The sequence below is a fragment of the Xenopus laevis genome, chromosome 9_10L (genome assembly GCF_017654675.1).
Source record: "Xenopus laevis strain J_2021 chromosome 9_10L, Xenopus_laevis_v10.1, whole genome shotgun sequence".
Lineage (NCBI taxonomy): Eukaryota > Metazoa > Chordata > Amphibia > Anura > Pipidae > Xenopus > Xenopus laevis.
Window position 1 is genome coordinate 105,216,950 of NC_054387.1, and position 27,045 is coordinate 105,243,994.

Below are 27,045 nucleotides of genomic sequence, written 5' to 3' on the forward strand. Positions count from 1 at the left end.
TCAAACAGGAATAGTGTGTTTAAGAGATAAAATCAGCTTTACATGACATTTTTTTAAGCGAGAGCACACACACTGAATAATATGTTCTGTGCCTAACTGTTTACTTGTCAGTCTTTTTTGTAGGAATAAAATCCATAGCGTTATTCATCAAGTTCTCTATTGAGGCCATTGAAGCTTTTCATTACAGAAAAGCTATTCTCCAAATACCTTTTCATCCACCTGTTTTGTGTTTGTTCAATTTCTGAAACTGTTTCCCTGTTTTTAAAGTATCTGGAAGATGGCTACAAGACTTTGTATAGGTTAATAAATAAAACATCTCTCGTTTTATGCTTTCTTCTAGCCCATTGTATATCTTCAGAGCTTATATATCCGTCAAAACAGAAGAAAGAATAGTGAGTGCATACTCTGTATATTAGAGTGCCTACAAATATCTCCTTCAACTTCACCTCGTTTCAGTGTATTCACCTTGTGTTGTCTTATAGTTTTTCAGTAAACACACATTTAACTATTAGTCAAAGATAACACAAAATGCAGTTTTTAAATGAGGGTTTTTATTATTTAGGGAGAAAAGAAATCCAAACCTGTGTAAAAAAGTAATTGCCCCCTGAACCTAATAACTGGTTGGGCCACCCTTAGCAGCAATAACTGCAATCAAGCGTTTGCGATAACTTGCAACGAGTCTTTTACAGCGCTCTGGAGGAATTTTGGCCCACTCATCTTTGCAGAATTGATGTAATTCAGCTTTATTTGAGGGTTTTCTAGCATGAACCGCCTTTTTAAGGTCATGCCACAACATCTCAATAGGATTCAGGTCAGGACTTTGACTAGGCCACTCCAAGGTCTTCATTTTGTTTTTCTTCAGCCATTCAGAGGTGGATTTGCTGGTGTGTTTTGGGTCATTGTCCTGCTGCAGCACCCAAGATCGCTTCAGCTTGAGTTGATGAACAGATGGCCGGACATTCTCCTTCAGGATTTTTTGGTAGACAGTAGAATTCATGGTTCCATCTATCACAGCAAGTCTTCCAGGTCCTGAAGCAGCAAAACAACCCCAGACCATCACACTACCACCACCATATTTTACTGTTGGTATGATGTTCTTTTTCTGAAATGCTGTGTTACTTTTACGCCAGATGTAACAGGACGCGCACCTTCCAAAAAGTTCAACTTTTGTCTCGTCGGTCCACAAGGTATTTTCCCAAAAGTCTTGGCAATCATTGAGATGTTTTTTAGCAAAATTGAGACGAGCCTTAATGTTCTTTTTGCTTAAAAGTGGTTTGCGCCTTGGAAATCTGCCATGCAGGCCGTTTTTGCCCAGTCTCTTTCTTATGGTGGAGTCGTGAACACTGACCTTAATTGAGGCAAGTGAGGCCTGCAGTTCTTTAGATGTTGTCCTGGGGTCTTTTGTGGCCTCTCGGATGAGTTGTCTCTGCGCTCTTGGGGTAATTTTGGTCGGCCGGCCACTCCTGGGAAGGTTCACCACTGTTCCATGTTTTTGCCATTTGTGGATAATGGCTCTCACTGTGGTTCGCTGGAGTCCCAAAGCTTTAGAAATGGCTTTATAACCTTTGAAATTGAACTCAGGTGTGATAAACCACAGTTAAGTTATTTTTTAACAAGGGGGGCAATCACTTTTTCACACAGGCCCATGTAGATTTGGAGTTTTTTTTCTCCCTTAATAACGTAAACCTTCATTTAAAAACTGCATTTTGTGTTCAATTATGTTATCTTTGACTAATAGTTAACGGTTTTTGATGAGCAGAAACATTTAAGTGTGACAAACATGCAAAAGAATAAGAAATCAGGAAGGGGGCAAATAGTTTTTCACACCACTGTGTGTGTGTGTGTGTGTATGTATGTATGTATATATATATATATATATATATATATATATATACATATATATATATATTATATATATATATATTATATATATATATTATATATATATATATATATATATATATATTATATATATATATATATTATATATATATATTATATATATATATTATATATATATATTATATATATATATATATTATATATATATATATATATATATATATATATATATATATATATATATATATATATATATATATATATATATATATATATATATATATATATATATATATATATACAAGGATTGGAAAAACCGCACACACAGGACTTGTATGAATGAAAGAAAAACAAAATTTTATTGCGACGTTTCGGCTCTGATACTAGAGCCTTCTCTAGTATCTATATATATATATATATATACAGATGTCACTTTATTTTTTAATTATTTAAACAAAGCATTATTTTGACCTCATGGGAATCTATAATTATGTGCTAATGATGACAAAGCTCTTACATATTTCATAGAGCTATACGATAGCATGTATACAGCAAACATACAAAGTGCATACAAGAACAGATTGATGCAGGGACTAAAGAGGAACCCTGCGGTGTTTAGGCGTGAGCATGTTCAGACGTTGGCAAAGTGAGAGCTGTAACACCGAATACTACATATAGCAGATGGCAGAACCATTATCATATACCCTGTACTGCCATATTCTGAGGAAATGCTAAGCAGCCAATTTCTCTAAAGAAATCTCAAGAGATCCATTAAAGGCAGAAGGAAAGTCTGAGGAAACTCGAATGGGAATTCCAGAGAACAAGTGCACCTTTAGGAAATTCTTAAATGTATTTGAAGTCTTGAATTGTAAGATGTTGAGAAGTAGATTGCTATGAGGAGTAGAGCATAACAAGCAGTTTGCTGGTTTCTTAGAGATAGGGTTAGAGATTAAAGGTCGGGCAAAGTTGTGAATGACAGGGTCACTAGTTAGAATGCTATGTTCTATGCCCTGCCTGTGAAATTGATACTAAGCAATGCACTCTAGTGTTCAAATGTTGAAATCACCCTATTTGTTGTTGTTGTTGTTTTTTTAATTAATACTAATATTCACCAAGGTAGTGTTACATTAATCTGAAATGATAGTTAATACCCTTCCAAATTCTCACCATTTTTAGTATTTCATAACTATTCTGTTCTGCAACGTCTACATTCATCAAATAATCATTTATCCAAGTGACACCCATACTTTCTCTATTGGCACAACTGCAAGTTTTATCTAGTGTTATGTTGAAACTCTTCCTACAAAAGCTCAGCGAGGTTGGGCCGAGCAGCCCATCAAAAACAGAAACCTAGGCTTCCTGTGGACAACACAATATCTGCTGTGGTAACGCATGGTGTACATTTAGCACAATGCCTCCACTTCAGTAGGTGGAAGAATGGATATTCTGACCCGTAAAATTTCTGTGAGCTATTAAAGTCACACGAGAACTAATGAGAGCTAGTTTTCTATGCAGCTGAAATGTCAATAACAGTGTTCTCCCCAGGCCCTCAATTGACTCCTCCACTCTGGCCCCTACCTTGCGCAGCTCCATTTTAGAATTCTAGATCTGTTTATTTATTTCTCCCAACTGGCTAAATTTTTGCCTAAATATTCCAAAAAAAATCCTTTAACTCAACATTATTGAAAATCCATAATTTATTAAATAATGTATGTTAAGAAACAGTTAAGCATACTGACACCGTGATCCTCCACCTTTCGCATTTCGTGCCCTTCGATACTTACTCATAGATGATTTATTATGCGTAAATGTTTTTTAATATACATTTTTAATTATGGATTTTTAATAATGTTGTTACAGGATTTTTTTGGAATATTTGGGACATGTGCCTTAGAAATCGGAACCCGTTAACTTTGGCTCTTTCAGATTGACCCTTTAATTACCCCAATTTTTGCCATGTCCACCCCTTTTTTTTTCTTCCAGAGAAGAACAATGAATCAATGATTTATATGTTTTGTAAATTAGTTTACTCATGGTTTGGCTTATTTACATAGAATGAGTTAAAAGTTGGTGATTCTGAGTTTTCCTTTTCCCCTTCATTGTCCTTTATCGTGTGCAGTCTTACTGGTGAGAACATTTACAATTAAGAATTGCTGGATTGATCGATGCTAAAAGACCCAACTGGGACATCCATGAAAGGAGCTGAAATTTGGGCAGGCGTCTTGAGTTGTTTTAGGATTGTCTCACATATTCTTACTTCTCTTTATTGTATATAATGAAGGATTTAGAGTTTTCTTTTTGTGTTTGGGGACCCTTTTCTACTTATTCCATCTATTTTTCAGAGAATAATGTTAGCACAGTAGGGATATGTAGCTTTCATGTGAGTTAATGCCTGGTGCATTGTCATTGTGAAAGGTAATTTCACAACAGTTGGTACAATGGCCCACAGAGATCTTGTTACTTGTGCTTTGAATGTTTGCAATAATGCACAAGCAATATAGAGTCTCATTTAGAACAACAATTGCAAACTTCTAGAATCGGGCTCTTATGGAACTTTTCTAATAATCCTCAGATATAACACAGTAGAAATCATGCCCTGCCTTCTTCTTCTCAATGGCTTCAATATTTTTAAAGTATCTTCCAAGGAAAGTATGATTGAGATGGACATCTGGGTTTCTCTTGAAATCCAAACCTGCAAAACAAATCCAGCACCATAGCATTTCATTGATTTTTCTTTAATTTTGCTTGCTGTTACACTACATAACTTAGTGCCCCCATTGCTCCAGCAGTGAATCCATTTACCTTCCACCATGACATCCCCAATGCACATCAGTTTAGCGGACTCCAGCAGTAAATCCACTTCCTTTCACCCAGTAAAACATTTTCTTCTCATTGCATATACTTCTCGACCAGTGATTCCAGAGATGCAACTTGTATGCATTGTTGTAACGCCAAGGGCATCTTTGTGAGTTCAGTGTGTTTCTTCGTTCTCGTTTATTTAGAACATGTGTCAAAACTACAAAAATAGAACATGCTACAAGTGCAGATGTTGATGTTCTTCATGGGAAGAATTAGAATAAAATGGCATCAATGAGCTGACTTAGATGCCTTCCATCCGGTGTCTGTGCAGGAATGTTGTCATATGTCTGTGCCCTCATTAGTGACACACACAGGAAATTTGAATTGAGAATCTGGCTTTGCCATTGCAGGTCATACAACTTTTTGTAGTGTTCATTGTCCTACTAATGGGTTAATTTATGCTCGTGCTTTTGACTAAAACGGGTTTTTCTGAAATTTTACCTTGTCTTTTGCACCATCCATTTTTCCATTTTTTTTTTGTCTTGATAAGACTCCCAATCCTTGCTGATGAAAAGCAGTCCCACTGGCAAACTTTTACTGTTGGTATTGGGCAAATACAATATGCAAAAAGAACCTTGTGAACTCCTCTAGTTAAAGGTGTGGTTCACCGTAACTTTTATTATGTTATAAAATGGCTAATTCTAAGCACCTTTTCAATTGGTCTTAATTTTTTAGTTTTTTTTTTATAGTTTTTGAATTATTTGCCTTTTTGTCTTTACAGGTCTCAAATGGGGTCACTGACCTCATCTGAAAAACAATTACTCTGTAAGGCTAAAACATTTCTGTAATTCTACTTTCTATTGCTCATCTATCTATTCAGGTTCTCTCCTATTCTTATCCCAGTCGCTTATTGAAAGCAATGCTTGGTTACTAGGGATTTTTGTATTCTTGTAACCTGAATTTGCAAACGGCAGAGCTGTTGAATAACACATAAACAAATAATAAAAATTGAAAAACCAATTGCAATTTCAGAATATAGCTCTCTACCTTCTATAAAGTTAAAGGTGAACAACCCCTTTAAAGAATACAAGCTTTGCATCATAATAGACAAAACACTGCCATATATTTGTAGCTAGTATGTATATTTTTGGTTGTTGTAGGCACATACAATATCGCTGTCTATTCTGTAGATACATCCAGTCAGTAGATATATAGGGAAGCTGCCTATGAGAAATACAGGTTCATACAGACTTTAGTGCTCTAATTTGCTTTTCTGTTTGAGGATGAGCTCATCAATATCTTTTCTATCTAAAAAATGCAACTCTTGTATGTGTTTATTTTATGCTGACTTCTGCTATAATGGCTGAATGCGATTGTTGGTATCTGACCTAGCCTTGAAAAGGTCAGCCCCATTGTCGGTCGTTCATGAAGTTCAGCAAGATATCATCTGCCCTGGAATGACATTATTCAATTAATATTGGAGCTTTAAAAATCCTTGGAAAGTAGAGTAGTAGTCCATCGGGCAGGATTTTCTTACGTAATGGGTCTGTTATACTAAATGACCATTAACACCAAAGATGAAAATGATTACGATCATTTGATATACAATTTATTTCTTATTTTCTGCACATTTAACAATTTACAGTATAGGAAAGGTCCTGTTTCTCAATTCCTTGGTGTTCAGCTGTCTTTTATCTATTTTCTATACAAAGCCCCAGTCAATGACATTTAAAGGATCCTCTGCTTATTCATATTTTTGAACTGCAGGTATTTTCTAACAAAAGCAGCATGCGTTGAAAAAATGGTGCACACTAAGGACCATGTGACACTGGTTGTTATGTCCATCACTGCCCTCAGGAGGAGAACAGTAGCAGGGCAAACTCACCACTTCTCCTGTCACCTCTCTGTATTCTACTGAATGGCAAGTGCTTTATTAAACAAAGACACAGCATTGTCAGGAGGACATCGGCACCAGAACACACAGGTGTCGGGCCGATCTGGTCGTTGTGTGAGTGAGACCTCAATGAACCTTGTAGGTAAAGCCATTTAGTGCTCTTGGTGCTTTTTGGTGTCACTGGTCTGATACAATATTAAAAGGGTAGATCACATTTAAGTTCACTTTTTAGTATGTTATATATTGTCCTGTTCTAAGCAACCATTTCATTTAGATTTTTATAGTTTCAAATATTTTACTTCCTCTTTATAGCTTTCAAACAGGGGTCACTGACCCTGGCAGCCAACCCCCCCCCCCAAACATTGCTTTGTGAGCCTTCAAATTTATTATTTTTACTACTTCTCTTTATATTCAGGACCTCTTATTCTATATTTTATAGTTTAAAAAAATGTTACTTCCTCTCTACAGCTTTCAAACGGGTCACTGACTCCGGCTGCCAACCCCCCCCCCCAAAACATTGCTTTGTGAGGCTACAAATTTATTATCGTTACTACTTCTCTTTATATTCAGGACCTCTTATTCATATTCCATTCTTTTATTTAAACCACTGCCTAGTCACCAGGGTAAATTGAACCATAGGAAGTTAAGAGCTGCTGAACAAAAATCTTAAAGGGCACCTGAAAATAACCCCCCCCCCCCACCAAAGGTCCGGGCTAAAAGAGAGGTATTAGTAGTTTTAAATAAAAATCCCCCGCTGGTACTAGGACACTCTCTACTAGGAGGGAGCTCCCGGTGCGACCGGCCATGTTGTACAGATCGTATACACATAATGAGTCTGTCGCGTGCAATCGCATAATGAGCAAGTTGCGACATTCACTTGTTATGCGCATGCGTGTGGCCCAACATGGCCGCTCAAACCTGCAGCTCTCTCCTGGTGCAAGTGTCCTAGTGCTGGTGGCAAAGTATTTTTTTTTAATTTTTTTTTTAAACTAGTTACCCCTAACTGCTGGCTCTGTTAGCAAGCACCTTTGTGCCCTTTAATTCACAAACCGCAAAGTATGAAAATTGATGACCTATTGCAAATTTTTTGAGAATGTCACTATTATATTTCGGCTAATTAGTAATTTAAATTAAACACTACCCGCACACGCATGGTGGATATGTTGCCCAACATCTGTCCTGTCAGCTGGAGGATATTCTGTAGCTAAAGGACAATTAAGTATACCAAGCAAACATAAGTGGGTTGGCCATTACAGCAAATTGTAACCATTTCATGAATACATTGCAGCAGATTATAGCTTCCACAAGCTGCACACTGATATTTTGAATGAAATTGTGGATTAGTCGATACAGGTTACTAGACTTGGTAAGAAACTTTGAGAATATCACAATGTATATGTACAGATATGGAACCTGTTATCCAGAATGTTCCGGACTTGGGGTTTTCCATATAACGGAGCTTTCGATAATTCTTCACACCTTGTCTACTAGAAAATCCTGTAAACATTAAATAAACCCAATAGTCTGGTTTTGCTTTCAATAAGGATTACTTGTATCTCAGTTTGGTCAAGTACAAGGTACTGTTTTATTATTACAGAGAAAAAGGAAGTCATTTTTAAAAATGTGGATTATTTGGAATCTATGGTTTTTCCACTCTTTGGTTAAGCTAAGTGGGTGTGAGAGGGTTAAAGTGAAGGCGCCATGGAAATGCAGAGTTCTAGACAGACCGCAACACCCAGCGTCTCTGCATTTGCTATAATCAACATTTTACAATTCGTATTAAATTCCTTCATGTTTTCTTTCTTTCACATCTTCAGGTAAACATCCCCCTGGCATTTGCTGTAATGTCTTTTATTCCATTATTTCTTATCAGCCGTATTTCACAACGGCGGTGCTTCCCTGTATTAGGGGAAAAATATTATATATATGTATTTTGCCGGCAGGAGAAATGCATTCTGCTCAGAATATAGGAACAAGCAGAGCCATAATATGCTCATTTCAGGCCGGGGATCCGCGATGCCGCTTTGAAAATTAAGTCTTATTGGGAAAAGGTCATTTGAGAGCAAATAGAGCCGTTGTCATGAAAAAACATAATGAATCTAAAAACCGCGGCTCTTTTCTTTGCTCTCTTTATTAAATAGGAACAGTATACCTCCCTTAGTGTACAAGTTCTTCTTCATCAAAAACATTTCCGCTGATCCTAGCGTTTATCATATGAAAATAACCTATTATTCACAGATTCCAGCTCCTAGAATGTCAACAAGCTTTCTTGTCTGCTTGTGTTTTACCGCTCTCGCGTTCCGCTCTTTATTAAAAGCCAAATTTCTATTGCCTGTGCTGCTTGGGAAGCAAAGCAATTTCCGGTATCTGTAGGAAATTTCCCCCAGAACTCAAACTCTTTTTTCTGGCAGCGCAAATCCAATGAAGAGAGATGGGGGTCTGAGGATTTTCATTTGGAAAGATAAACAGGTGGTGAAAAGGTGGTTTCTCTCTCTCTTTTTTTTTTTTTGTAGGACAGAAATACCATATTGAGTGTATGTAAAATAAAAGGCAAAATAAAAATCTAAGCATTGTGTTGTTTAAAATTTCTCAACTTATTTCTGATTAAAAAAGAATTTAAAACATCCTTAAAGAATTCACTTTTGTAGGATGCTGATGGAGGTAATCAAACGTGTTTCTTTTTATACCTGTAGTTTTTTTTTCTTGTTGGTAATTTTTTCAGTTTTATACTATATGGCCAAAAACGTATGTGGACACCCTTATTATTTGGATTGACTATTTAAGGCCCACCTTTCATTGCCAACACAGGCAACACTATCTCATAGATACTTTTTGGGGTAAAGCTGGCCATAGACGCAAAGATCCGATCGTACGAATCGTGGATTCGTACGATTTTCGGACCGTGTGTGGAGAGTCCCGACATTTTTCGTCCGTCGGAGATCGGTCGTTTGGTCGATCGGACAGGTTAGAAAATTTCTGTCGCCTGCCGATAATATCTCTGCGTGTATTGCCGATCGTACGATTTTCAGAGGGAGACTGTCACTAGTGTTGTCAGACATAAGTATCGTACGATTGCTGTCAGGGGCAGAACATTGGCTGATCTGTTCTTATTTGATCGGAATGGTAAAGACTTTGATCTGAATAGTTAGTGGAAGGTCGGGAGATGGGAAAGTCCGATCGTACGTTGATTCGTACGATCGGATCTTTGCGTCTATGGCCAGCTTAAGAGACAGTTGTAATGGGACTGAGGTGGGGGATGATGCTGAATTGCAGTAATAGGTTGTTTTCTTTTTAAAGGCCCACTAACAACATTTACTGTCCCATTTATTACCTTAAAGGGATCCTGTCATCAGAAAACATGTTTTTTTCAAATGCATTAAGTTAATAGCGCTACTCCAGCAGAATTCTGCACTGAAATCCATTTCTCAAAGGAGCAAACAGATTTTTTTTATATTCAATTTTGAAATCTGACATGGGGCTAGACATTTTGTCAATTTCCCAGCTGCCCCTGGTCATGTGACTTGTGCCTGCACTTTAGGAGAGAAATGCTTTCTGGCAGGCTGCTGTTTTTCCTTCTCAATGTAACTGAATGTGTCTCAGTGGGACATGGGTTTTTACTATTGAGTGTTGTTCTTAGATCTACCAGGCAGCTGTTATCTTCTGTTAGGGAGCTGTTATCTGGTTACCTTCCCATTGTTCTTTTGTTTGGCTGCTGGGGGGGAAAGGGAGGGGGTGATATCACTCCAACTTGCTGTACAGCAGTAAAGAGTGATTGAAGTTTATCAGAGCACAAGTCACATGACTTGGGGTAGCTGGGAAATTGACAATATGTCTAGCCCCATGTCAGATTTCAAAATTGAATATATGAAAATCTGTTTGCTCTTTTGAGAAATGGATTTCAGTGCAGAATTCTGCTGGAGCAGCACTATTAACTGATTCATTTAAAAAATACCCATGACCCGTTAATGACAGGATGCAAATTGCAATCTGGCTTGAGTTTTTGCATATTGTTCCATGCCCTGCAAGTAGCAGAATTTTCAGCATGCAGAGATGTTCTGCCCTTAAATACAATTCTGTCTTGGGTCATCGTTGCTGTACCGTGATGAGTGGCTTTTGTTCCCCTTAGACCCTGGACAGACATGCAAGGACACTGTTATTGACCCCTCATAGAAGCATCTGCAAATAATTTATAGTGAGAACAGTGCTATTGTATGTTACATTGGTTTTCATCTTAAAGGAGAAGGAAAGGCATCGTACACTTGGGGGTGCTAGGCACCCCCAAGTGATTGTATATACTTAACTGAAACCCCGGGCCGGGGCTCCTATCAGCAGAAAAATGCACCGGCCCGGGGTTATACCAGTGAACACCACGGAGCACTTCTCTTCTGTCTTCCTCTTTATTCGCGCGGCTGTGCATGCGCAGTAGAACGAAAAGCCGAACGTTAATGAAAAAGTCGGCTATTTTGTACTGCACATTCGTCTGCCACGGGAAATTTGAAGAAAGAAGAAGCCGGAAGAGCATCGCTCCATGGTTCTCACTGGTATAACCCCAGGCCGATGTAGTTTTCTGCTGATAGGAGCACTGAACCAGGGTTTCAGGTAAGTATATGCAATTACTTGGGGGTGCCTAACATTTGGCACCCCAAGCGTATGAAGTCTTTCCTTCTCCTTTAAATGAGATCTAAAATCTAAAATAGAATAATGGTAGAAATGCTGTATTTTGTATACTAAACATAAATATGAACTTACTACACCACAAGCCTAAAAAAAACAAATGAATTTTGCTTTCAAAGTTGGCCACAGGGAGTCACCATCATGTAACTTTGTTAAACATCTTTGCAAGACCAAGACTACGCACATGCTCAGTGTGATCTGGGCTGCTGTTGGGAGGTTAAGCTTAGGTATCATCATAAATTCTCAAAACAAATCAATAATATCTGCCAGACTGCACTGGGTCTGCGGATACAAATCTCTACACAGTCGTTGGCTGCTCTTCAGGGAAACAAAGTTGCTCGAGGTCAGGGAAGTAAGGTGGACGCTCCCCCCTGCTGTTTCTGTATGATCAGTTTCCCTGCAGAGCAGTTAGGGACTGTCCTACCTACAGCAGTCAGAGCAAGTAAATGAAGGGGGAATTTCACTGCATACAGTCAGATTTATTATAAAAACTGATACATTTTTTAATAAAAGTATATTGGGGCTAGATTTCTTTTTCATTAAAGAAAGTAAAAATGGGATTTTGTTTCTTTTGTCTTTACTTCCCCAAAGTTATGCAGAGGGTGAACAATTATAACCCCCAACTGTACCAATGTTTTTGTAGTTTGCATGTCCTGCTTTATTTATGTATTTTTTCAAAAATGATTTTTATTCAAGCAATATTTGTACAAGATCTCGCCATCTTTATACTGATATGTCATAGTTACAATATTGCATACATTTCATCGGGGCCATGGAAGCAATGTGACTTGTTTTTTTATTTTTTATATTTTTAATGGTCATGGTATGGTGTAGGTTTTGGCTATGAAGTGGGCTTGGTCCAAATCTTGCCGTGCTCTGTAGTTCTTGTTGTAGATATAAATAGAACTGTCTAAATTGGTTTGTAGAAGTGGTAACCGTCAAGTTCATTTTCATTCTTTTGTGCTACTGGTCCCTTAATATTCACAATTTCAAAATAAAGTGTTTCCTCAAGCCTCATGGATAGAATCAAACAACCGTGAAAATGAATGTAAAACTCAATCGTAAATAGATAATTTAGATATTTTTTTTCACCATTATGCCCCTAAGTAATCACAGGCCAAATGAATTTGCTTCACTTCTCTTATTCCTTATAGGTTGCCTAAGCTTTATGGGTGGGTATTTTGTCGTTGATAATAAATGAGAAACTGATTTTGCTCCAAGTAACTAGCTTTAGGAGCATTGATTATGAAAATCAAAATATCTTCTCAAAATCCATCTCCTTTTTTTATGCTCAAATCAATTGTCCTCGAGGCGATAGTTTCCCTGCAATCAGGCAGAGCATTGTTCTGCAGAATTGTACCCAGAGTTATAAAGGCTGACAGAGCTGTACGCCGCAATGATTTGGTGATGGTTGTGTCCAGTAGAGGGTGTCTAGGACTATCAACGTCAGGGATATTGCCCTTTTGGAGCGATTCAACTTCAAATCCACAGTCAACAATGTGTCTGCGCTCAGGAAGAAAGTACAGGCTGTCATATTTGTCCTCGATTAAATAAAACATTTCAAACTATTCCCATTTTATTGTAGCCGCAAAATATTAACGTAGAGTTGCAACATAGGGCTTTCATTACCTTCCAAATGTCCCCGCAGCTGTTAGACAAATGTTTCAGTGTGAGTAACTATGAGTTTGTTTATGCAGGCGTAAAACTGCGAGTTTCCGAATCGCTGTCTGCCGCTTTATGAGCAGACATAGTGGGTAATAGTTTAAATGTAGCTTTAATGATCTTAATTTACATTTGCAAGAAGATATTCTTGTTGGAAATAGCAGCTTATGAGAAGCAAGGCAAATCTGATTTGGGAGAAGTCTTTTCAGCTGAAGGAAAGGGCCTGACTGCAAATGAAGTTTTTGCCGATGTGTTAGCAAGTCCCGGCAGCTTCTGGTCTGAGAAATAAAAAGGTCTCTTATCACTGTAATAGCTTAGTTTTATCAAGACTGGGAAGTCTGATTTCTCTGTGCCTGAGTTTGCAGAATGAAGAGTATTCAAAAGCCTTGGCCTTGGAATATATTTTAGGCTCCTATAGTATAACTTTAATTTTATTTATTATTTTGCCCTTTTTTTTTTTTTTTTTTTGCATAATGGAAATACATAATTTTAGAGGTACCCCAAATCCATAATTTTTGATAGGCTTAATATTGAATTCTCCAAATATTGAACCTAATCCAAGCCATTATTTGGATATTCCAATTTGACAAATCCCCCCCCCCCTCCTCAAAGTTGTGAGAACATTTTTTGCTTTCAGCCGTTTGGTGCTTTATAGTTGCATGAATTTTCAGAGGGTTCTGATTCGGTTGGCTGAACACCAAGGAATGCGCTGAATCTGAATTCAGCAAAAATGACCAATGAGATTTGACCAAATGCTGGATTTGGTGCATCCATCATATTTTTTTTACCCTTATCTATTATCTATTATTTTATTGTCCCTGCTTATGTTGCTATTGCCTCTCTCCAGCTGGATGGCCAAAAGCACCTTCCAGCTTCCCATGTTATTTTGGTTCAACATGAGTTAAATAAATAGGGGTTGCTCTGAATATACTTTTTGCATATAGTTTGTTTTAATCATGACAAATCTATGGTTTGTTTAAACCGGGAGCTTCATTTTTTGCTAAAGAAAAGTCACAACAAAGAAAAACGGAGAAGATTTTTTTTTACTAGTTATCTAATTCTCATCCTTGCAAACTAACTTTTAATCTCCTTTGGTTTAAGAAATATTAGAAACATAGATTTTCACGATTAAGACAGACAAAAAGTATATTCCGCACAATCCCTATTCATTGCACTTATGTTGAATAAGGGGGTATTCATCCCCTGAAAGGGGTTCTAAATGCGGTGGAAGAGGTCTGGCATCCGAGTGGGTGTAGCTTGATATCATTGGCAGGTGTGCATAGCTATAAGTGGTACTTGCATTTCTGGGACAATACCCTGTGTTTTCTTATAACCATCAGATATGTATATGTGCCATGTATATTAGTGTTGTGATGGTCGCGAAAAACTTGACCAGCACCCGACTTCCATTTATAGCCCCGCACCTGCCCAGGCCGCCAATGACTTCACAAAAAGGGTGGGGCACCTATAAAACCTGAAGTCAGAAGCCGACAGTGTTAAGGTAGTGTGTTTCAAAATTAATTTGCTTTGAAGCTCCTGAAATGTTTGAAAAGCCAAGTAAGTAGATTCCTGTCCAGAGAGGGGTATACCAGTAAATGCTGATGAAAATGTTATACTACAATACTGTCTAGTTTTGAGTTACCCAAAAAGTCCAAGAAAGGCATAGACGTTATAGTAATATGGAGCATTTAACATTGCAAACTTCTTTTCTGTTTCCAGATTAAAGGAGTGGTTCACCTTTAAGTGAAATTTTAGTATGTTATAGAATGGCAACTTTTCAATTGATCTTCATTATTTATTTTTTATAGTTTTTGAAAACGATTTCAGTCTCTTATTCAAATCAGTGCGTGGTTGCTAGGGTCATTTGGACCCTTGCAACCAAGCTGCTGAAATTGCAAGCTGGAGAGCTGCTAAATAGAACGCTAAATAACTCAAAAGCCACAATTAATAAAAAAAATGAAAACCAATCGCAAGTTGTCTCAGAATATCACTCTCTACATAATACTTTAAGTTAACTGAAAGGTGAACAACCCCTTTAAAGGAAAACTATAACCCCCAAACAATGTAGGTCTCTATAAAAAGATATTGCATAAAACAGCTCATATGTAAGTATGTGCCATTGGGTATTTATAAATAGAAAATTGCCATTTTAAAAAACAAGGGCCGCCCCCTGGGATCATATGATTCACTGTGCACACAATCAAACCATACTTGTTAGGTCACATGAGTCAATTAACAGACAGAGTTCTGTCTTTTGCTTCAACACTTCTTCCTGTTACAGTTAGAGCTGCAGTATTTCTGGTCAGGTGATCTCTGAGGCAGCACACAGACCATCACGAAATGGGTGATTCAAGACGAGATGTAAAAGGGCAAGATTTACTTAAATATATAGACCAGTTTGGTAAGATTCTTTAATATGCCATTTAATATGATGTAAACTATCTGTTGCTTAATTATTCATTTTGGGGGTATAGTTTTCTTTTTGGGGGTATAGTTCCTTTAAAGTTCTGTGTGAGACTGAAACTTGTAGCAGTAAGATTTTTGTTTGAAAGTTCTTTAAATTGTGTGAGTGCTGTCCTTGGCCTTGTATAACATTACAAACTTGATATAGTGGCACTGTATTCTCTTCATTGATGGTTTACATTTTATTGAAGGCCTTAGGATACAATCCATATATCGGTGATATAAAAAGTGTCTTCCTCCCTTTCTGGAATTAGACAAGTTAATGTGTCCCACCAAAAACAGTTTGGTTTATGTTAAGATAAAGGGTTTCAGGGGTAAAATCATGAATATCAAGTTCACCTTTTGGACACAAGTGGTGGCCTCAGACACAATTCCACTCAATTCTCTTACCCTGGAGCTCAAGGTGTTGGGATTTGAAGCTAAACCCTCCTGACACTGCAGTTCCCGTGAGCGTAAAAGTGACTCTTCAATGCTACTTAGATTGAATTAAACCTGAGTGTAATTTTCTTCAAGGTCAGAACCGCGTTTCCTGTTTTGTCCTGTTTATTTGAGAATGCAAATTCCTTTTGTGGATTTTAAATTCGAGGGAACATTAATAATCTAATCCTTATCAGACAAGACATTATGAGTGATTGCCGGCCCTCCGTGGCAGTTGCTTAACAACCGGTTATTGCCGATTTCGTTCTGATTTCTAATTATTTTTGGTTTTGTTTTTTTCCCCCATTTGCAGATTGCAATCAATACTTTGTTGAAATAGAAGTTGAAGATGAAGCCATGCAAGGCGGATTATATTTTAGACTGGCCTATTTATTTTATATTTTTCCCCTCCGCTAAGCCCTTCTGCTGTTTGTATGTAAGCGCTAATGGTTTTCCCTCTTGCCTCACTTACTCATATTGATAAACAATTTCTTGAGAATATCTCATAACTATTTTGTCTTGAATGCTTTGCTCTGAGGAAATCATCTTTTTATAGATGTCTGCCCATCTGTATGCTTTGTGCTTATTTATTTCATGGATTCAAAGAGCTACTAATGCTAAAATAATATATGGGGGAAAAAATACCATACCTGAATATACCGTAACAGCATCCAGTCATCTGTCATACTATTGTAATACCATTTCATCTTTTAGTTAAGTGTTAATACTGCTCCTTTATTTGTTTTTTTTGTTATGTTTGTTAAATATTTGAAGGAGCGCTAAAGCATAACTAAAGAAGTTTGTTTGAGGCTTTTGTACCAGCCCAAGGCAATCACAGCCCTTTAGCAGGGAAGATCTGTACCTCCAAAGATGCCCCAGTAGCTGCCCATCTTCTTTTCTGCTGATTCACTGCACATGCTCTGTGCTGCTGTCAATTACTGAGCTTAGGGACCCACTCACAATAAACAGTACACATAGAATATAAATGTCACAGTATAAGGCCGATTAGTTATTATTAATACAGATAATTACTACATGGCAGGACAGAAACCAGTGCAATTATAATCATAATTTAATAATCAGCCCTTTAGCATCAGCTTATATTACAAACAAACCTCATTTTCTGCTTGATAATTAGTGACGACCCCTAAGCTTAGCTTCTCAACAGCTGCTCAGAGCCCACTGAGCATGTGAGTGTCGCAGACACTTTCCAAGATGGTGGGTGACCCCCTGTGACAAGTTTGAAGTCCTGGATCATTGCTGCTATTGACAAGCTGAAACTTTAGGCTGGTGCAATAAACTGTATATAAAATATAGCATTTTTAGCCACATTCATTTTAGGATTTAGTTCTTCTTTAACATGAAATGTTAACCCACTTAGGTTTTTTTGCAAGATGAAATCTTTTTTTTGTGCAGTTACCAAACCACTGGATGGTTGCTTGATTTCAGCACCTAGATGGTTGGCTAAATTGGGCTGATCCATTAATCTGGCCCCATCATGATTGGATTATGTAGTCCCATCAGAAGAGAACGGATTCAACAGTCCAATGTGGTGTTCCTCTAGCCATCTTTTTTAATCTGTCTGATAGGATCAACTACACAATAGTCTGCTGACTCAGTTTGGCGGTGTTGGCACGTGTATGTTCACCTTTAAGGCATCAGTGCATTTGGACCATGCTATGTTTGCACACTTTGATAGGAACCCGGCTCATGTCTCAGTGTGGGGTGGATCAAGACTGATTGGTGTGTGTTTTTTTTTTTTATTAAGGGCTGATTGGTGGGGTTACTAGCTTTATTGTTTGGTGGCTTTCTATCTACAATGCTCTTCACTTATAGGGGCAAATTTACTAAAGGGCGAAGTGGCTAACGCTAGCGAAAATTTGCCAGCGTGACATCATTTTGTTAATTCGCCAATTTACTAACGGGTGCTGGTGTAAATTCGCTAGAGAAGTGGACCTACTCTAGCGCTACTTAGGAACCCTTACGCAAGGCGAAGTTGTGCTATGGCGAAGGGACGTAACTATGCTAATTCACTAACGTGCGCATTTTACTGAACGTTACCTCTTGCGCCAGACTTGCCTTCACCACCTCAGACCAGGTGAAGTGCAATAGACTACATAGAGCTTGCTTCAAAAAAAAGTTGAAATTTTTTCTAAGTCACAAAAAACGATGGCGTCTTTTCCTTTTTTATAGGGTGATAGGCTGAAAAAGATCGTAAATTTTTGTTGGGGGTACCCTCCTTCCCCCCCTACATTTCCTAACATATGGCACCTAAACTATACAGTGGGCTCATCTATAGGGCAAATTAACAAATCTATTTTATTTTATGAAGCTTTCCCAGGCTTGTGTAGTGTAATGTATTTGCTGCTACATATACGTCCATTGTACTTTAACTTGGCGCCGTATGCAAATGAGGCATCGCTAGCGTAACTTCGATTTGCTTGACACATTAAAGCTAGCGCAACTTTGCTACCTTTTGCCTCCCTGAGTGCAAATTCGGATTTTAGTGAATTAGCGGCGCCCTGGCCATAGCCTTCCTATTTGATAATGATCCACTTACAAATCAGTTGGGTTAGTGGCCAGTAGCTGTGGATAATCTGTTGTCCTTGGGAGAAAAACAAAAACATTTCATGGTTTTATAGCAATGGTTCATTATATGTGATGATAGCCCATTGCAATGGGTATTTTTTATTGTGTAAAGATTGAAACTTAAAAGGAATTATAGATATTTAATAAATCACCTGATTGTTTCATTGTGTATGTTGGGCAAAACATTGTGTTTGTGTCACACATGGGGCAGGGTCATGTGTGAAAGAGCATGCTCTTCATGTTAGGATTATTTTATAATTGCATAAACTGTATGAACTGCTAAGAATAATTGACTTTTGGAAAGTGAGCCAAAGTTCTCATAGAATCTAATTATCAATAACTAAAAAAAAGTTTGGTACTTGGGCAGCTTTAGGACCTTAAAAGGAATGCACCGAATCCACTATTTTGGATTCGCCCGAATCCTTTGTAAAAGATTCGCCAAATACCGAATCGAATCCGAATCCTAATATGCATATGCAAATCAGGGATGGGAAGGGAAAAACATTTTTTACTTCCTTGTTTTGTGACAAAAAGTCACGCTATCCCTCCCCGCCCCTAATAAGCATATGCAAATTTGGATTCGGTTCGGCCAGGCAGAAGGATTCGGCCAAATCTGAATCCTGCTGAAAAAGGCCGAATCCCGAACTGAATCCTGGATTTGGTGCATCCTTACCTACGAGCAACTGTGACTGAAATATAATGGATAGACCTGATATGCTTAGTTTGTAATTATCCTATCTGTAATAAAGCCATTGCCTTCTCTCTTTGGCACCTACTTTTTTTTATAACCCCTTAAATAGTTCTTGAATGGCTTCCTTTAAGAGCCAAAGCATTTTCATTAGGTTCCAGTATATACTAAGCTGGGACTGAGATTTTATATACTTTAGCTGTAAAGGCCAATACGTGTGGGTCATTGCGACCACTTTGATGAGTATGCAGATAACAATAGTGTTAAAAACCACCTCTAATCTCTTGTCACTTCTTCACTTAGAACCTGCCTAGGGCACAAAAATGCTGGGCAGGTGTCCAAGATTCTTCTGCTTACCTCTAGTCCGGATTCGATCCCCTCTGCAGCTCTCACCTACCCTCTCTGTCGCTCAACCCTTTGTCTGTCTCTCTCGCCCTCCTCCCCTGCCATGGCAGTGGTGTTGTGGGAATCAGTGGATACTAATAGAGGTGTTTTGATGTCTCTGTTTTCCACTAGTGCACTGGGTTGCAGGGACATATTTACTATATTAGCACCCCAATGCCCATGCCTAGGGTTGTAGCATTAGAGGGGACATCCCTCAGGTGCTTATATAGAAAACAGTTGATTTGCCACCAGAGGCGCTAAATGTGTCGGCTGAGCTAAGGTTTTTCTACTCTCTTTGCAACTGCTGCATGTGCAGTGCATTTTGGCAATGGGGAGGGTGCAAATTACGATCTGGTGCCTAGGGCAGCATTGGACCTAAATACAGCCCAGTTTATAGGTCAAAGTGCTGTTTATGCCAAAGCCTTAACATTTTAGGGCTCAGTCAGTTGCCCCTATGTAATATAGCTCCGGAAGTTTTAAAATAAATTAAATGTTAAACTTGTAAAGACCTGAAGACAACCCCTTTGTTGCACTTAATGATTTTTGTTCGTTTTATGCAGCTTTATTAGGTGCAATTGATGGGGGTTTCTTCAGATCTCCATGGGGTGATCGATGCGCTAGTGCCATTGCTTGATTGGCAGATACTTTTTGTTCAGCTTGTATACTGGCAAATCTCCCCCGTATGAAGTTCATTTCCCCCTCTTTTTAGATGTAGTTTCTTATCTTAAACTACTTTATTTTTCCCTGGTGATGAAAAATATGTATACTGCAGGCGTGGGGAAATTTCTCAGAAAACAGGGAACATTTATTGTAAACAGTTCATTGGTAATCAATATAGGCCCAAAACCTCTTGTCTGCATTATTCCAGCTCGTTCCATTTCTGGATATTAAATTTAGTGTTTATACTTTATAGTTAATCATATCTGAAATGTTTTTACTGGAATGGATGTGTGTCCCCCTGAGGCTTGCAGCATAAGATAGATTATGCTCGGCACGTATCTTTGTTCACACAATATCTAATCAATGGCATCGCCCCATTATTTTGCCTCTGGCTGTTCACAGTGATGCTTGCTGAAGAACAGTCTTCATTGGAACCTGATAAATGACAGCTATCACCATGATTAAGGCACAAAGCTCTGGGGGAAATTGTTTGTTTTAGATTGCAGTCTCTAGTAGAACGCTCTTCTGCCATAAGAGAATCTCTAAAATAAAAAGTATTTCAAAAATGGATGTCAGTATTGTAATCACATAGCGTAATTTGTTGTTATTGTCTGAAAAGACACAAATGTAGATCAGAATCCATTTATTGCAAATGATATATATTCCCATGATCCTGTGCATGTGAGAGATATGCTGACGAAAACATCTCTATACTCTTTCTTCACCTGGAACACTCACTTTTGAGTTCCAGACTGGGCCCAGAGGCATAGTCGGCTCAATTACTATTCTTAGGCATCTTTTCGTGTTTTTTTGGCTGATCTCTACTCTACAGTGCAGCAAACTGTGGTCCCCGCCTACCCCCCAAGCCCCACTTTGGGTCTTTTTGCAGCTTCAGGACTTCAACTTCGGGTCTTTTCGTGGCTTCGGATCTTTTGGAGTCTTTGGCACTTCGGATCTTCGACAGTTCGGGACGTCGGCTCTTCACTTTTTGCATTAGCTGGCCCCCTTGACAGCGTCAAATTTATGCGACAAACCCAATAGGTCCGGTGCAACAGCACCCCTTCTGCCCCCCAGATGAAGGCCCTGGATGCAAAGATTGCTGCTGTTAAGAGTTTGAAGCAGTGGAAGCACATTCTCTGGAGATATAAATGGCATTTCAATATCTGGCATTCCAATGAAAACATTTAGGTTTGACATCCAGGAAAATACTACCTGCCTGAATGCATAATGGCAGATGTAAAGTTTGGTGGAGGAGGAATAATGGTCAGGGGCATTTCTATGGTTTTGGCTAGGGTCACTGGTTCCACTAAAATCAACATTAAAGAGAAACTGAAACCAAAAAATAACCTTTTCTTTATCTATCATAACATTGTCTTTGAATGCTATTTATAATTTTGCCATAAAAGTATTTGCCTGATGCTTTTACATCACCTTTCTAACCGACATGTTCCTCTATGAGGGGGCTGCCATATTTGTGCAGCAGTAGTCTGTTAGCATTGGAAACTCTAACTGAGAGGTTGTGAAGGGATAGCCAGGTTGGCAGAACAGTCAGGTTTAGGAACTTCAAGTAACAATTACTTACAAAAGCAGAATTATCAGTTAAAAAACGATCAACATGACCTATAGGTAACTTTTAATGTAGATTCATATTTTAAAAAGAAAATGTGTCAGAATCACTTTAAGGCTACAGGGTACCATGATATTCTTGATGATTCCATTTTTTCTAGAAACACAAGTTCATGCATGTAGCCATCAACAGTGAAGACATAGAAGTGGGCGCTCTGTTTGGTGCTCCTGTTGCTCATAGAGAAAATGTAGAACTCCAATAGACCATAGTCCAAATAGCACTTGCATCTAGAGAAATGCTCAGTAGTTTTGATGCTTTTTATTCAGATCTCCCTTCAAGTGCACTTTGCTGTTCATGAGTGCTATTTTGACTATGGTTTATTTGAGTTATACAATTTCAATGCTTTCTACTTTGTGGCAACAATTTGGAGAAGACCCTTTCCTGTTTGAGCATAAAGCTAAGCTCATACAGAATGGGTTTTCTGATATGGGGAGAGGAAGAACCTGATTGACCTGCACAAAGACTGGCCATCGGCCCAACTGAACACTTGTGCGATGAACTAAAATGCCAACCGTGAGCCATGTCCTATACCCATCATCAGTCCCCAACCTCTTATTACTGAATGGAATGATATCCCACCAGTAATGTTCAAACATCTAGTGGAAAAACCTTTCCAGAGGAGCTGGCCCCTAACATGCCCTTTATTTTGTATGCTTATTTTTGAAAATGAATTTTTAACCTATATAAAAAAAAGTCTTCTTTGAGTTGCAGATCTGTCATATTGCTGTAGACCGTACAGAATGAATATAAAGCATATTTTTTTTCATTCTTATTTATATTCATGCTTACAAGTGGGAACTGCCATTTCCCTCGCCATATCTAAAAAATCACCTTTCGGCATCAACAGACACATTTTATATTCAGACAGAGCAAGAAATATTTAAAGACGACAGTTTAGTCTTTTCCCGAACAGTTTTCTCTCAAACCATTTCCTTATCCAAATTCCCCTGAGGATACAGAGTTCTCCTTTTGTACTGCTGAATGTGCCACAATGATTTGTTTTGGCATATTTTCCTTTAAAATGGATTGTACATTATGAGTAGACGGAAACCCTTTGCTCTTTACGGGTTAACACATTTTCTGTTTATGTAGCGAATGCATAAGAGCTTTTTTTTGATCATGAAGGAAGCAGAGTGTATTCGGTTTTTGAGAAGCAAGTAACTGATGGCCTGAGAAATGGAATTTAGCATTTACAGTACCTGTGAAGCTGATCTGTTTTGAAGCTGGATAGTTTTGAAAATGCCACGGTGCTTGGGGAACAAGACAACAAGGGAGAATATTTTTGTTGGCGATTCACATGCATGTTCAGATAGGAAGTGTATACATAAATAATCCAGTCCTAACTGCACTTAAATAGGAATTGTTCCATATCCCGAATACATACCATGACTGCAGCCTTTGTTTTTTATTTTGTCACAGTATGGCTAATATATCCACAACTGATATTGTTCTACTTATCCACTGACCCCCACTGTATTCCCTTGCATATGAATCAGCTGGTCTGTGTCAACAGGCCTCAGTTCCTGTATAGAATGGGCTTCACCTTTTCTCCCAGTGTTACACTCTTTGTGTATATGTATAGGATACATTATCTGGAAACCTATTATCCATGAAGCTCTGAACTAAAGGAAAGGCCGTTCCAATAATTAACATTTTAAAAAATGGTTTCCGTTTTCGCTGTTATTATAAAACAGTCCCTGGTAAAACAATCCTATTGACTTTATTTAATGTTTAAAAGGTTTTTGAGTAGACTTAAGGTATGGTAATTCATAAGAAACCCCTTATCCGGAAAACCCCAGGTCCCAAGTATTCTGTAGAACAGGTTTTATACATGAACTGAATTGTTGTTATGTTAATTCATTGTTTTAAACAGAAATAATAGTTGCAATTTAAGTGGGACACATTTCTAAAGTTTTGTTTGCTGATGATCCAATATTCATATAGCAAAAGTATCTGCAAAGGTGCTGATTGATGTGGGCAGCCATGAAATACTTTCATTCTGGCAATACACTACCGAAAGACAAGTCTTTGGTTTGGTCTGGTCAACATGACATGACAGGAGATAGTAAATAAGCGATCAAAGAAGGTATACTGCAACAGTATGGTATCATGTTTGATCTGGGTAGGTATGCATTGCAGAGGTATTTGGAGTAGCTGTGGTCTTTGTAAGACATAGAATTAGAAGGCATGTGCTTCATATAGATAGAAATCAAGCCTCTTCTGGATAGGTATGCCCCTAATCCACTTCTTCTGTGTTCAACCATATCCTTCCAAGAAGGATTTGGGCAAATCAGTACAAGTTACGAGGAAATGCACACGAGAAGCATGTGGAAAAAATAACTTTAAATAATGACACAATCTAAAGTCACATGATTTAAAGGATTTAAGCTTTGTCTAGAGATAGTTGCACCCTGCAGAGTAAAGTGGAGTTAGGTCTCGGCAGGATTACATTTCAGAGGGGTGGGCATTAATCATACAATATGGGTGGGCAGTAAGATTAGACAGGGTTAAAGTAAACTGAATAGGGTTTACACGTGTGTCTTTGTTTTATAGTAAAACTTCAATTTTACATCCCCTGATTTTAAGTTTTTCCTCATTTTACATTGTTGGTTTGCGGTCCCGCCTATATATTGTGCATAATATATTTCCCTGATTTTACATTTTCCTTTACACCATTTTTTTTCTGGTCCCCTGAAAAATGTAAAATGGGGGTCTACTGTATTTTGTAAGGATTGAAAGAAACTGCAGACAGCTTTTGTAACTATCATTGGACACCCTGTTCCATGGCCAACACTAGTTTCCAACACTGCCCTCGTTAATATGCTCTGTGTCGCCATCAAAGCAAAATGCACTTTGTCTATCTAGATCCATGGTGTATGGAGAAGTTTTTCCATGGAGCTCCAGTGCTCTACAGAAGTAAAGGTCTTTCTATTGGCAGTGCCTTCCTCTTTGCACATCCCACTTCACTTGGGTGGTTCGCAACCAGGGTCGCCTTAAAGTCCAGTAAATGAAATCTGAAGGCTGCAACTTGGCATGAAATTGTGCCTTTACATGACTCGACTGACTGTGTTTTAGAAAATTAAACTAATTAAAACTGTGAGCAGATGCGGTGATAGAGATGATGCAATTAAATTATCTGTTTTCATGGCATGATTTAAAGCCTGAACAGTGAACCTTTCCACCTGAATCTACAGTTGAAAAGACTCGATTTCACAGCTGGTGATTATAACATTAAAATATAAAGAGTTTGGAATTAAACTGTATCTTAAAATTGCTTTTCAATTTATCAACAGTAACACATTGTTGGTTTATCTTTGTACTTTTTAATCACTTATACTCAGACGAGGACCCAGAGGTGGTAGTAATGTCACTTAAATATACTATTAGACAGGGCTCAGGAATAATTAAGTTTATTGCCAAATGTGCCCTATTAGTTACTCAATCTCAATGTCTGTATGTCACATCATATTTTGGAGAAGGGCTTTGTTTTATTCCAAGAGCAGTAGTGCATGAGCTTCGCAATTAGAAGGTATACAGATGTATGGGTTTTTATTAAGATAGAGCCAACTAACTCTGTCTCACACAAAAGTTGTAAAAATGGCCTATTTAAAGAAAAATACACAGAGGGAGCCTTCTGAGCCAAATGTTCAGATAAAGTTTGTTCCCTCTGTAATATCCTGGGGTATCTTTTGTTGTGTTTAGTGGCAGGACAAGTGGCCTTGAGGAGATAACGATAATTAAAGGATTATTACAAGAGGAACTATTCTCATTTTGTATGATTGCTTTGGTTTTCAATTAAAGGGGAACTGTAAGAAATACCCACGAAAAAATAATTTGCTTAATTCAATCTAATAGTACTGGATTTCCTCCAGCCAGATGCAGAGTTAACATTGAATGCAACATCTATTTTCAATATGGCATTTACCAAAGCATAGTATCTATGTCCAAAGTCCTTTCTTTTGCTTTTCTCTACAGACTACTAAGTAGCTTCCGAAGTTCGAAGGCCAAAATAGGAAATTCAGTCTGGCACCATTTTAGAGCAGAAAATTTCAGTTGGAAAGTATTAAAAAAAAAAAAAACACCTTAACATTTATGAGACTCCTTCTGAGATCTTTAATATTAATTTGCTAAAATGTTTCTTGGCCATTGCGTGGGCTGTAGAGTATCTTACTTTAGCATTGGAACAGACTTGCTGGACTGACCTGCAAGGATATCTATCTACGCTGTTCCTAGCGTCTCCTGTCACAATGACTTAAAGTAAACTGGCGTATTTTTTATAATCTCTTCATAAAAGACTAAATGTACCAAGTGTCCTGTAGAATTTGGCCCTAATATCTGGGCTTATTATGGACTCGAATACCATATCAGATCCTCTTTGTCAATTCTTCACTCTGGTAAACACTCCACTCAACCTCTGTTATTGCTTTGTCTTTGTCCGTTAAAGATACTTATGGTGCCATCCTTTGTTTACTGTGTTTTAGTGCAAGAATGCTGGAAACATCACGGCAGCAGCTTCAAGAAGAACTTTTAAAAGTCCAAAGTGGTTTCCTGGAAGAAAAGAAACGAAGGGAGCATCAGGAGGCTCTGGTGCGGCGTCTGCAAAAGAGGGTCCTTCTGCTGACTAAGGTAATACCGATTGCCGTATTTCTGCAATACAGTTTGTCAGGATGGAGCACTATTTACATATAACTCCAGGTATAGATTTTTAACTAATTTGTGCAGTAAATATAATGATCTCAATGAGCCTCCATCTTTTTCTTACAGTATGCATTTAGTGAATGGTAGATCTTTAGTAAGATCCTAAATTTGTTTGAGATTGGGTATGCACTGAATCCAAGCGCCTGGCCAAACCGAATTCCTATAAGGGTAAGGCCAGACGAGGAGATTCGGGGAGATTTTGTCGCCTGGCGACTTATCGCCATGTCTTTTGCGCGACTATCTCCCCAAACTGCCTCAGCGGTTTTTCCCCATAGGCTACAGCGCAAAATCGCACATGCGGCGATGCGTTTTCAATAGTCGCTCACTGAGGCAATTTTGGGCGACTATTGAGTGATTTTGTGATTTAAGGGTAAGGCCAGACGAGGAGATTCGGGGAGATTTTGTCGCCTGGCGTCTTTTGCGCGACTATCTCCCTGAACTGCCTCAGCGTTTTTTCCCCATAGGCTACAGCGCAAAAACGCCTGCGCTAATGCACACGTGGCGATGCGTTTTTGCGCTGTAGCCTATGGGGAAAAAATGCTGAGGCAGTTCAGGGAGATAGTCGCGCAAAAGACGCCAGGCGACAAAATCTCCCCGAATCTCCTCGTCTGGCCTTACCCTTAAATCACAAAATCACTTTTCGTCAGA

At 38.3% G+C, this 27,045-nt stretch overlaps 1 protein-coding gene across 5 annotated transcripts in view; it reads left to right on the top strand.

The window, feature by feature from the left end:
* The window catches only part of mad1l1.L (mitotic arrest deficient 1 like 1 L homeolog), a 501,886-nt gene that overhangs the window by 121,125 nt on the left and 353,716 nt on the right, over positions 1 to 27,045 (top strand). For all 5 annotated transcript variants that reach the window (XM_041575521.1, XM_018234121.2, XM_041575523.1 and 2 more), the window contains 1 exon segment: positions 26,181 to 26,325. In XM_041575521.1, coding sequence (XP_041431455.1) covers positions 26,181 to 26,325 — 145 coding nt within the window.